Below are 13656 nucleotides of genomic sequence, written 5' to 3'. Positions count from 1 at the left end.
GATGAATTGTATAAATCAATGATGAGAATAGGCTGTTGAAATTTTATTGTTGAGAAATGTTAGGCATTGCTTCAAGTTTTTATTATTGACTAGATTTCGATTGAGGTTTGTTGAGTGGTTTAGCCACAATTTTCATTTATTTCGGCATACTTAAATTCATTTTATGTGGTTAGGTGAAGTTTGATAATGTTGGTGGACTCTAGAACCTAGTAGAGAAGTGCTTGAGGCGAAATTCTAGGATTAGACAAGGTTGAGAAGATGATTTAGGCATTTTTCGAAATGTTTGAGCCTTTCTAACCGACCCATGAATGAAATTGTCCCTAGTCACCCATTTGAGCTGTTTAAATTTTATTGCTTTATTTTCCTTGGAAAACAACAAAATTGTCCAATCCTTATACCCTAAACACTTTATCGTACCCTTAGGAGAATTCAGTCCTAATGCAAAAGAAAGAGTTGTAAGAATGAGCCAAACGAATAGTTTGGGGGTTGGGAGAAGAGAAATAATAATAAAAGAGGTAGTCACCTCAATTCAATTGAATTGTTGAGTTTCTTTCAGAAAAAAAAAAAAAAATGAATTCTGCCTAGTTTAAGGGTATACCGGCTGAAAACCAGAAACTGCCTTAAAAACTGCCTGGCAGTATTTGGCAAACTTTGGTATAACAACGCCACGTACACCTTAAACGAAATTCCCCCGCATTTATGGTTTCCGGAATAAGAAAAATACAAGTTCGAGGGTTGCGAATTAGTGGACATTTCAATTGGTGGTTAAGAAGAAGTGGAGTCGATTTGATCTCAGTTTTTGCATTAGGAAAACCGAGTTTTCTTACTTTGTTATTCCTATCCTTTTTCTTGGAACCCACTACCTAAGACTAACGTTACAAGCTTTTAAAGACCTTTTGATTCTTATCTTTGTCTAGTCCTCATTAGTGGAGAGTAGTTCGATATTTAGGCTTATGGAGTCTGCCACCATTTGATAAACTTCACATTTCTACATAAAATAATCCGGGAAGTTGGAATGTGGATTGAAGTGGGATCACATACTTGGTGGACTGATTGAGGAAGTTAGTCGATATAGCTTATAACTTCTTGGAGTGTTGAACATTTCCTAATAATAATTTTTCAACAACTTTTGAGACTTGTGTAAATTCTAGGCAATTCGTTTGTTGAATGTGAGTCTTGTTGGTTTTTGTTCATTTTTCAGTTTTGATGTGTGTGTGTGTGTGTTGTGTGTTTTTGTTCGTAGTTGTTGTTTTGTTCCCTTTAGTTTTGTACCGTATGCTTGGGGACGAGCATATGTTTAGTTTGGGGGTATTTGATAATCCGTGGATTATACTGTTTTCATTAGACTTTTTAGTCGGATTTCAGGTACTTTCTAGTTCATTTTAACCTGAATTGTTGCTTAAATCTTTACATTTCGTGTTTCAGGTTAAAACGGACATTTTGAGCAAATAAGGACAAAATTGGAAATTCTAAACTCAGAAGTAAACGGATCTCAGAAGTTGGGAGAGTTCTAAAGCAGAATAAAGCATATGAAGCTCGCTTCCAAGGGAGAGCACCGAAGATCGAAGAATCAAGCGAAGATGCAAGCAAAGTGGCAGTTCTGAAATTTCATAACTTTTCAAGAAGCTTCGCATCGGCGAAGTACGCCAGACACGAACATGTATGCTTCTCTCCTTGGCGCGGCGAGGTTTCTTCTTCGCCGCGGCGACTGTTGTGAATTCCAGTTTTGTAAAACGCACAGTTTTACTTTGTGCGTGTTTTTCTGGGAAATTTGGGCGAAGTATAAAAGAAAACACTTAGCATTTTTCCGAGGAGGTCGAATAGGTTTAGGGCAGCATTTTACTTTTGAATAGAGAGTTTATTTTGGAGAGATTGTGAGGTTCAACAAGGGTTAAGATTCGATTTCAAACCAGAGGAATCATCATTTGGGGAGATTTCTTATCTTTTATGTTATTTTCATTATGTTGAACTTTAATATTTTTGTTTCTTTCATTTGTGTTGTTGATTTAGCCATGAACTAACCCATTTTGGGTTAGGGTTTTGATCGTAGTTTGGATTTTAATGGGTTAAGTGATTGATTATTCTCTTTTCATATGATTATGCTTGGATTGTGTGTTTACTCTGAATTTTTAATGCTTATATGTGATGAACATGGTGAGATTGAGAAATTAATCATGTTAGGCTTCTTGGGTAATCACCATTGTAGTATTGGATGCTAGAGATAGATTCAAAAATCAATGAAATCATTTTAGGATTCTTATGCTTAATTAACTTGGATTTGTTAACTTTCAAATTGTTGGGTGCGGAAAGTTGATAAGGAAGAGTAGGGAAACATAGCCTGAGAAGGTATGTTTAACACTTAGGAGAGTTCGATTTACAATCAATGCATATGAGTATGATTTTAGTTTAATTCTTAGGTTTAACCCATAAAATCCGAATGAAGTCAAAACCTACCCATTTTACTTGAATTAATTTCTATTCGTGTTTTTCATCTCGCGTTTCTTCGTTAGTTTTAGTTTAAAATTTATTGTTCAGTTTTAATTAGAAATATCTCCCATAAATCCAAAGAAATCGATTGCTCCAACTTGAGAATAGTAGGAAACTTAGTGCTTAGCTAACAATCCTCGTGGGAATGATACTCACTCATCATTATATTACTTGTGCGATTAGTATACTTGCTACATTTGCATATTGTAGGAAACACGCATCACTCTATTAAGAAATCCTGGAGGTGACCCCTCTTTAGTAGTTTCACAACTTCCAAGCGGAGGGCGATGCAATCGGCAGTGACATGCCCATGGTCTCCATGGAATTCACACCACTTGATGGTATCTCGCTTGGCCCTAGAGTGTGGCAACTTTGTCGGCCACCTAACTACCTTCCCCATCTCCTTCATCATTGCCACTACTTTGGCGAGTTCTATATTCAAATTGTAATCTAACATCTTATACTTGTTAGGTTGGATGAGTGCTCTATTAGTGTGCCAAGCCGATTGACGCTCTTGATCTTGATGGCGTCTATTGTCACGGGTCGGTCCCCTCTTGACTCGGCATGACTCGGCTTGTCTAGAGTCGTGGTGCCTCTTAGATCGGCAGGGAAGATGGTCGTTTGTGTTGCTTGCCTTTACATGATGAGCCTCATTCTCCTCCCATCTTATTTCTACCCAGGCGCGGGCCAGCACATCTTCCATAGTGTTACAATTGAACTTGGTGAGTTCCTTGTATATCTCATCATCAAGGAACAGTCCCTTCCTGAATGCATCCACCACGGTCTCTTGATTGCAGTAAGGGATAGAGATTTTTTCGTGGTTGAAGTGCCCCACATATTCCCACAGGGGTTCTTTGTGATGTTGGTGAATCCAGTAAAGGTCGCCAGATAGCTTTTCTAGCTTTTTGCGGTTGGCGAACTATTCCACGAAGGTGTCTGTGAGTTGGGCAAAGGATGCGATAGAGCTATTAGGGAGGTTGGTGTACAACTAGAATGTTGGTCCCACAAGGCTGGAGCCAGAGCTCTTGCAAATGCATGCTTCATGAAGGTCTTCAGGTATTGCTGTGACAAACATACACTGCTTATAGGATGCTATGTGGTCGTCTAGGTCGGTGGTTCTGTCATAGAGCCTCATGTTAGGGAAGGTGAATTTTCATGGCATCTCTATAACGGCTATGGTGTCTATGAATGGTGAATCTGCATAGCTTTGGGGTTGGCTTTTCTTAAGGGGTGTAGGTACGTCGGGGATGCGTTGGATCATGGCCTCCATATCGGTAAGCCTCATGGTTAGTGTTTGTTCAAGGGGAGTTGGCATGGGGTTGTAGAGGTTACTAAGGAATTGGGGGAAGACATTACGGTTGACATGTATAGTGGAGCCAAGCGGGACAGTTTGGGTAGTAATGTCGATCATTGAATGTACTGGGTATGTTTGTGGGAGAAAGGGGTGTTTAGTTGGGATAAGGTAGCTTGTGCGTGCGTTTCGGTGGTTGAGAGGCTGGTAGGCTAAATGCTTCCAACGTGGCTTAACTCAGCCATAGATGTTAGGTGGTTGGGGTCGTACTAGGACATGGGGGTCTAGGAGGGTGCCATGGTTTGGGGTGGAGAATAGCTATCGGGGATGAATGGATAGCCAAGAGGAAGATGCATGATGCTAGTTCAAGGACCAATCTAAATAATAGAATTGGGTTACTTTTTCTTAGAGAGCTTGATTCTTTACGCAGATGGCGGCATTTTGAGCTTCCAGGGTCTGGTACTTTTTCGTTGCTCTCTTACACCAGTGTGGTGAGAGTTGCAATTTGAGCTACGACATCGAACGCGGGAGTTTCGGTGTTGTCCATCATGGTAGCTGAATGGAGGAAAGAACGAAGATAGCAGGTCGTTGCGAATCGGCTAATTGTTAGGGTCCTATAGTGGGCACCAAACTGTAGACGGTAAAATCTACTGTCAAATTAGAAGGGACTTATCATATGCGATACGAGCCATTGACAATCTAATAGACCTACACAAAGAACACAGAAACGAGAACGTGAAGGCTAGATAGACACCAGTGTGGTGTCTACCGTAGACACTCCGACGCTCAAGTCAACGAGGCTGAGAGAGGCTATTGAGTGAGGGTTAAAAGGAGAGTACTAGAATAATATGACAGTTCTTGGGAGCAAGAACTTAGGAGCTAGTAGGTGTTGCGGGTGATTTCTGAATGAATAATGAAGGAGTTTGCCCTTGTTTATATAGTAAACCCAACAGGTTCGAATCCTAATAGGACTTTGAGTCCTACTAGGTAAATGAGTCGTTCTTAGGAAAGGGATAGGATATCCTTTCCTTATTGGGTTAAAGATAGGATCTACTTGCCTTATTGGGTTAAGCTTAACATTAATGATTACAATACAGGATCCTGATAGAAGTGGAAACAGAATAGGATTTTGCATCCTATTTCGAACTGTTGTGGGCAAGGTAGATTTAAGCGTAAGCCCAACCAGAATTGGGCTAAGGCCTTGGGCCGTGATCTATATATCTTGTATGTTGGGCGTTGTCAGGTCTAATACGATTTTTGGCCCATACAACCATTTGCAAAAGTAACAAAGAGTAATACTACACTTACAACCCAATCTCATAAATTTTCTCTCACAACCCTAACATAATAGTTCGCAATTAGTTAGTTCGTAATGAGTTTCGCTTGTCTAACAATGAGTCTCATCTGCCCAATAACGGGTTCCGTCTTGTGAACTGACCAATTGCGAATTGTTACGTCGAAATTGTAAGAGAAAGTTTGTAAGATTGAGTTATGATCTCTTTAAATACCAAAGTGATTTTGGTCTAATATTTTTATCAAAGAAGACCAATAATGTTTAGTAAGATAGGATCAACAAAACGATGCCCAAATCTATCCCAAAAATATTTCTTTACTTATTATTTTATTAAAATATGAAAGTAGATTTGTTATTTGTGAATTACTGTGTGACTATAATATTTCTTTAAATTTAAGTGATTTATAAGTATTACATATTTCCTCCAAAAGCTCAAGTCTCTTAACCCAAAATCCAGTATTTTTAGTTTCTTTTTATTTAATATTTTATGATAAAGTCCTTATATACATGTATGCATACTATAAGCAAAATTTTATCTAATATCTTTGTTAGAAATTAAAGCAACCATAAGAAGATAAACTTAAATAATAAATACTTGATATTATTATTTTATGACAAGGCAAGGGCATGTTTCCTCTATTTTGGGCAGCACTAGACCAAATGGGAGAGATGGACAATTCTTTCTATTCCACTGTCCAGTGTCCACTCTCATTTCCCTAAAAATAAATGCTTTTTAAGTTTTAACTTAAAATATCCCTTCATTTCATTCCAATGCTAAAAACCAGTGTTCAAAAAGTAGAGTTTTATAACTCATTAATAGTTTATAGTATACTTTAGATTATAATAAATAAATGGATGAAAAATTTAAATAGAAAGATCCTGATCTTTTAGATAATTACATATTCAAGTGAATAAAATCACTAGGCCTTGATGAGGTAGAATATAAATTGAATCAGTCCATAAAAACAAAATGAAAAATACGTCAAATACTATTTTATGACCCAACTCAAAACTTCAACCATTTAATCTCCTCGCCTCCCATCATTCAACTACAAATACAAGATTCAAATACAAAGGCCAAAACTTTTACAAATTTATCATTTGAACAGCATTTGCATTAAGTACGGACATTACAATTTCTTTTTCCTTTCCACCAACAGGCATTGGCGTTGCACTACTTGCGCCTATACTATTAGGCAAATCCAATCTTAGAGTCACAGTAGATCTTGGCGATGCTTTGATATTCGTTGTAATGCATATATAAAGTAATGCTAATAGAATGCATAAAATTTACACTCAATGATCTTAAGGAGTGGGAAAGAAAGATTGTTAGATATTATTCACCGAAACAAAGGCAAAATGCCCCATTGATGCAGGAACCCCTCTCCAGTGGTAACTTCTAGGACCAACAGAACAAGCACTGCCAGCATAGCAGCTCTTCCATTCCAAGTCTCGGCACTTCTAGTCCAACCCCATTCCCAGACTATCACAGGTGGAGGAAGCTCAGTACGTTTTGAATCATATGTTGCCAATAACTCTTCTACACTGCCGAGTGGAACTAAAGACTGCAGAAAATGCCAAACTTTCTATCACACAAAGCTTATGGTACAAAAGGAAGCATCATATACATGAATATTCAAAGACGGTTATCCATCCTCAATTCATAAGTGTTGAGAAATGCAACAAAAGATATGCTATATTCTCCCAAGTGCTGGTTGTTTTATTCCATGAGAAACTTATCTACCAAATATTCAACAGAGTGTCATTACTTCTAAATGCATAGACAAGCTAGACAAGAGGGCCAAATTTCAACTTCCTTAAAAGTAGCTATATATCATTTTAGATTTCTTGATTCGTCAATTCACGGGTTTAGAAAAACAGAAAATGTTATTCTATCTTTAGAGTCCACTTAATAAACCAGGTAAAATGCAGAATAAATTGCAGAATGAATACAGAAAGTACAACATTAACTTGTAAAGTATTGCAGTTAGGTATGCTAATTCATTATTATTAAAACAATAAGACAGAACACAAAATCCTACGATTATTTAAAAAAAAAAAAAAAGTGAAAAAAAAAAAAGCATCTATAACAAAATAAAGCATGTCATGCTTCCTGAGATTTACCCCTATTCTTTTTCCTCCACAGAAGACTGGGCATGGACGGAGAAAGGTATTAAAAAAATATATCAAAGCTAGAACTAAAAATATATTAATAATTATATCTTTTTCCTTTAACTTTATAGGGTTACACATTTCAGGAAGAATATGTAGGGCCATTTAGGCCTCTGCAGCAGCACAGAACTTTTAGTTATTAAAAAAATTTAGCAGAAAATCAATAAGGACTACCTGTCGAGCCTCAAGATTTGAAACAGCCATAGCCCCAACATAAGGAAGACTCTCAATCACAGCATCAGCCAAGTCTGAAATGAAGGTAGGTTCACATCCTAATGCTGGGACACGTCCCCATTTTTCTATACCTGACTCAAGAGCCAACTCTTTGTACTCAACATCAATTTCTTCTAAAGTTTCAATATGCTCACTGACAAAACTGTAAATCAAACAAACACCAAAAAGATAAATATTTCCAGTTCAAAAACCAAAAATTTAATTATAATATAAGGGTAAGAAACTAAAAGTTTATCCACATGCAACAGATATACAGCTAGTCCATGAGAAAGAACAGGTATTACAGTTACAATAATTGAAATAACATTACCTAATAGGGACAGCTAAAAGATTTTTTACTCCCTTTTTTCCTAACTCAATGATTGTTTCATCAGTATAGGGTCTCAACCATTCCACAGGCCCAACTCTACTCTGTAAAACATTTTGCTAACTATCAACAGAGCACCATGATAATAAATGAAATTTAAACCATAAATGACATTCAAAAGAGTTAATACCGTTGATAAGAATTAAAAGTGTATCTAACAACTACAAATTACCTGATATGCAAGAGTGTATGGATTGGTTATCTTTCTCTTTTCTAATTCTTCCATTATTAAATCCACACATTCCTCCATCTCGGCCTTGTAAGGATCACCAGCCTCTTCCACATATGCAAGCGGGACACCATGTGCACTAAAAAATATCATAACCTATAAACATTTTCAAATAAGTGTGCTGGACAATATACAAATATTATTAAGCATCATTCAAAATATTTGAACTTACATGAAAAAAGAGACATTTCTAAAGCAACAAAAGGAATTGATAAGGACAAAGTTTGATACAAGAGAAACATTTTATTACATCTATTAAGAAAATACTAGCCAATGACTTCCTGACTTAATGTCATCCCAGAGGCTCCTCAATTGACCGCTGCAAGAGATCAAGAGTTCTAGCAAACATTTACAGGGCTAGTACACAGAGGAATACAAAGAGTAGTGTATCATAGTTACTTTCTTCTATATTTTAGACCAAAAACAAACTTTAACATAATTGGAGTTTGAGAAGTTCTACAATTCCAAAAATTGGAAAGAAAGTTAGAAAACACATTGACAAAGCAGACGTAATAAGTACAAACAAAATTGTATACACATAACACACATAATCCAAGGCAAAAGAACAGAAGAGCTATGGAGGGGAGCGTTCATTGAACCTGATAGATTCAAATCTTTTCTACCAAATGTTGAGCAAAAATGACTTATATAAGGCACTTGACAAGCCAAAATAAGATAACATTAAAGGTTGTTTCCATTATCAAAAAAAAAAAAAAAAAAACATGGTGACAGAATCTCCATAAAAAATTCCCAAAAGTCATTATATTTGTGAAAGTCAATTTGATAGAGAGATGAGAGATGAGCATGAAAGTCAACTAGGATTACAAAAGCTTTGTAGGATAAAATTAGCACAGATTCTATTAGCTACCAGTCAGCTTCAAGTTAATCTTGAATGAACAATATGTAAATGGCCCAAAATACGATTTCTAATAATTTTTGCTTTTTGTCTTTTGATTCCATGTTTCTCAGCTTACCAGCTCCAGATGGTTCCTTCTAGAAATTATCCAAATCAGGTCAATAAGGAAAAAGCTGGCCTTTAAGTCCTGGTCCTATCAGTTCTAAGCCAGGCATATAAGTTCAAATGCTGCCCTTTCAAAATACCTCTGCTACTGGAAATCTGAAGGTGCAACAGATGATAATTTATATACATATTGTGCTTAAGCTTAAGCAGATCAAGGCTTGAAAATTTAAAAAGATACTATCCTATTAACTTACTATACATAGTTAACATAACGCCAATCTCTATTTTTCCATCTTCAGCTAGGAGCAAAAGTATGCATGAATACTCTATGTAAACATTAACCGAAGTTACCCAACACAGACATTGACATAATGACAAACAAACAATGCTTCTCTTACCTCAAGATCCTTCTAGAGAATATAATACATAAATCAAAGAAATCAGAATAGTACAAACTAAATTAAATTTTTCCTGTCCAATCAGTCAGTTTTCCAGCAAATATTCTAGCGCTTTACAATTTATATTTCCAAGAGTACCATAGACACTTTTCTTAGTATAGATACCATAACAATGGTAAACAGACCATCAAAGCCTACAATGAAATAGTCAACAAGACGGAGTGAAGCCCAGTAACTCAAGAAAAATTGATAGAACAGCAGTGAATCCTGATACTTTCCATGTCAGTTCCCCAATTTTAGGAGGAAGCTATATGGATGTTCTCAATGAAAACTCCATTAGATGACTTTCCTTTTATTTCAATTTTATAAGCATAATGAATGTATTGGAAATTCACTTAAAAATCTTGTATAGTTACACAAGAAAGAAAAGTAATTATGCCTGTCATTCACAGTACATAGAATATATATTATGAATATCAGGATATCAGATTACTTCATCATAAGACATTTATATCGAGAGAGATGATGGATCTATCCAATGAACGAACCTTCTCAGGGTAGTCAAAGTTTTCTAGCTCTTTCTCAATCAAATTTGTCATGGCCTTGATGTATCCCTCGCGTTGATACCATGAAGGTATAACTGTGTGCTGCATGTTTACTAGATACTCGTCCTCCCTGTAAACAAATCCATTACTTATTCAGAAATTTTAGTTAATCTATTGTTACATTATTATGACATGCTAATGGCTTGTATTCATCACCGGAATATACTCTCCAAGAGTCGAAGGCTTGAACCACTAGTTGATATTGAGAATTGCGGATAAAGTGGAAGCACAACAAGCTTTGTAATTCCATCTCTTTTAATCTACAGATAAATAAAAATAAAATAAAAAACAAAATCAGTAGCCAGATTATGAAATTTAATTGATATACAAAGTTCAACTATTGACAGATAGCTTAGACCAAAAGCTTGATTATTTTATTTTATTTTAATTATTTATAATAGACACCAAAAGCTTGATTACCAACACAAAAGCTGAGTTCTGTCCATTAAATTAATGTTTAGGTAAAGGACAAACAAAGCAGAATAACTGATAAAATAAGCTGACATAATTTACGGGGAGAACTAATTTTAAACACTCAAGTTAACTGAAATAACATTGAGTCTACACAATTTAGATTCATAGCCTAAGAGCAACAATAAAGGGCAATAATTGCACACTTACTTCTTTACTCAAAACAAGACTTGTATACAACGAATCAGAAGTCACTTGAAAAAACTAATGCAGAGTAATCTAAACAAATTTGTCGTCAAATCTCCGTATCATTGTTTGCTAGATCAAATGTTAACAGGTGACATTGCATTAAAAAGCTATATTAATGTTCAACCAATATACCACCAGTTAGTAGTTACCCGCTCATGACAAATATTCATGAGTGAAAGAAAAATAAAAACTCAGAATCATCATACCCACAAGTAGCAGTAGCATGACAGAAAAACAAGATCCAGAAGTGAAGTTTCGTAAAGATTAAACATTAAAAATTAATTCAAAGGAAAATACATAAAGATGACAAGATACCTGTTCAATAGCTTCTTCCGTAAATGGATGCCAATAACGCATACCAACATACACCTTTGCTGGCACGTTCTTCTCCCAAAGGGATTTTCTCAATTCTTCAGCCTGTACAAAGAAAAGGATAGCCAATGAAAGGAGAACGACAAGACAGGAAAAAAGCAAAAATGACATCATTCTCACACGGAAGCTCTGTATGGAGTGTGTTTGTGCTACTCTAGCAATGAAAAATTTCCCAACTAACAGTCATAGCACCACAACTCAACTAAATTCTTCCCCAATATTTTTAAACCAACTCAACCAACCTTCGATCTCAACTGTTATCAGTTTCTTGAGTGCTTTTCCTCAGCTCATATGCATATGACTTTTGCCCAAGTACCAGATAATCCATTGTTAGATACTTACAACTTAAGAAATAGCAACTTATTAAACTTCTTTGATCAATATATTCTGAATTCTTCAGGTAACAACCATTGCAGACATAGGATCAAAAACAAAATAAAAATACCAAAAATAATCACACAAAATATTTGTACTAGTATAAATCCTTTTCTTCCACTCATATAATTATGAAAAATGAGAAAAGTTTTGCCTAAATACAAGACAACACAAGGACCTTAATGCATATAACATAAACCAAAACCAAAAGTAAATATTTATCCGTAGACCAATAAAGATGATAGCTTTTTTGATGAAAAATTGAAAATTTTTGAAACAGTCATCTACTCTTCTCTTATTTTGATATTTAGCATTCCAATGAACTATAAATACTAGGTTTTCTAATCCATAGTCATGTGTATGAATCAAAACTGATAAAGGTCTAGATATCAAACAATAAAAACATTCAAGTTATGAAGAAAATACAGCTCATTTAAAAAAAAAAAAGAAGGCATGCCTGTGCATCAGTTATTCGCCGCAACGGAGAGCCACCACCAATTGAGGCATATCCTTCTTTGCTCTTGGGTGCCCTGACAACAGATATGAATTGTGCCAATGGCTTTTGAAGAAAACGAAACAGCCTTGGAAGTCTAATAATATCCTGTTCCAATGAAATGAGTACAATGACTACAACAATGTAAGAAAACTTACTCTTGATTAAACTAATGCTTCATATGGATTCATCTTAAGCCAAACAGCTAAAAATTAAACATACTAGGCACACCCACATCCCAACTTATATACACATAAAAAAAATACTAAAAAGGCGTGGTGACGAAAAAATCAGTTGACATCTATTCACCTTTTAGTTTGGAGAATTTACCAGTGGAGAAGCTGTTGAAATAAATGAAGACAAAATCATTTTGTGACTTCCTTTATTGAATTAAAGTCACCTCTACTCCACTTAGTTTGATCTATTTACTTAAAATATGGAGTAAATAACAATATAAAATATCACGACATTGAGTAGTTCTAGTTTCCAAGGTCTAAAATACTAATCCATGTATATGCAATATATTAAAGAAATAAAAAATTTATAACCAATTCAACTGGTATAAACAACCCTTGTAAGTCCAGCATTAATCTTTGTATCAAAACCAAAGAATATCTACACGTGCATTTTTTTTCTGGCAAATACTTGTAAAGCTAGTATCAATAGAAATTGCCGACAAACTTGTAATTAGAAGCTTAAAATAATTAATGATATTATGCTCAAGCGGTGCATTTTTTTCTGGCAAATACTAAAAATGGCATGCTGCACGACTTTGATAGGGGCAACATTAAGACACTGGCTCTAAGTTACAACATTAGGGAGATTGTAGACTCAAATATAACTCTGAACACTAAAATTTTGTTCTAAAAAAATATATGCCACATTCACAACTTAATAAATCTAAATAAAACAATAACTAAATGAATATTCAACTTTCGTGGAAAACATAATGTGTATGTTACCGGATCAGCAAAAAGGTTAAACAGAAAAGGCTGGACATCTTCGAGAGTTTCGGGACCTCCAAGATTGAGCAACAAAACGCCGATTTTGTCGTCACCAATACGAGGAGGCGCAGGAGCAGCTGAAACATCCTGAGATTTGGAAGTAACCAAAGCTTCTACTCCCACAGAAGAAGAGAAGCATTTACTGAGTGGCGGTTTAGAAAGTAAAGGCTGTGTCTCAAACCACCCATAAGAATATTTAGAAACTACATTATTGGCTGTTGTTGAGAGACAAGAACTAAGGCAAATCCTTTGGGAGGTACACGTCACCCGTGGCAAAACCCTATCAACATTAGAATCGAATGAACCAGATTAATTCTAAACAAATAAATAAATTAGTGGAATATAGAAAAATAAAACAAGAATTAAACAAAAATACCTGGAGTTGGGGGAAAGGGAAGTGAAGCAACGAGGGGGAAATGAGGAGGAAGTGGAACAAGAAGAAGAGGGAGAGGGAGTGGGGGTGCTCATTATCGTTATTTGAGTGGGCTGAGATAAAGATGAAATTGAAGGAAATTAAGGGCAACCTGAGACTGAGAATGGGTTGAATTTGAATTTGAAGTGAATAATAATTTGTGTTAGGTGTTAGTTGTGTTTCCGATATTTTGGGAAATAGAAGAAGAAAGTGGAGGAGGAAGTAGAGGCAGTAAGCGTGTGAGGAGACAGTGACGCATGAGAACTCTATCAAACCAAATCTCTCTCTTATCTGCTTTCTTT

General features: G+C 35.6%; 1 protein-coding gene across 1 annotated transcript; it reads right to left on the bottom strand.

The window, feature by feature from the left end:
- Window positions 1-6043: 6043 nt before the first annotated feature.
- Window positions 6044-13656, bottom strand: LOC116135109 (ferrochelatase-2, chloroplastic-like). The gene is made up of 10 exons (XM_031420813.1): window positions 13319-13656; window positions 12901-13222; window positions 11903-12046; window positions 11014-11115; window positions 10195-10298; window positions 9982-10108; window positions 8018-8170; window positions 7789-7889; window positions 7419-7620; window positions 6044-6637 (listed from the first exon to the last, which is right to left on the bottom strand). The coding sequence occupies exons 1-10, from the start codon at window positions 13408-13410 to the stop codon at window positions 6413-6415; spliced, it is 1572 nt and encodes a 523-aa protein (XP_031276673.1). The 5' UTR covers window positions 13411-13656; the 3' UTR covers window positions 6044-6412.

Source organism: Pistacia vera, unplaced genomic scaffold (genome assembly GCF_008641045.1).
Source record: "Pistacia vera cultivar Batoury unplaced genomic scaffold, PisVer_v2 Contig294, whole genome shotgun sequence".
NCBI classification, from domain to species: domain Eukaryota; kingdom Viridiplantae; phylum Streptophyta; class Magnoliopsida; order Sapindales; family Anacardiaceae; genus Pistacia; species Pistacia vera.
The sequence above is the reverse complement of the archived record's forward strand: the minus strand, read 5'-3'. Positions and strand labels throughout refer to the sequence as shown.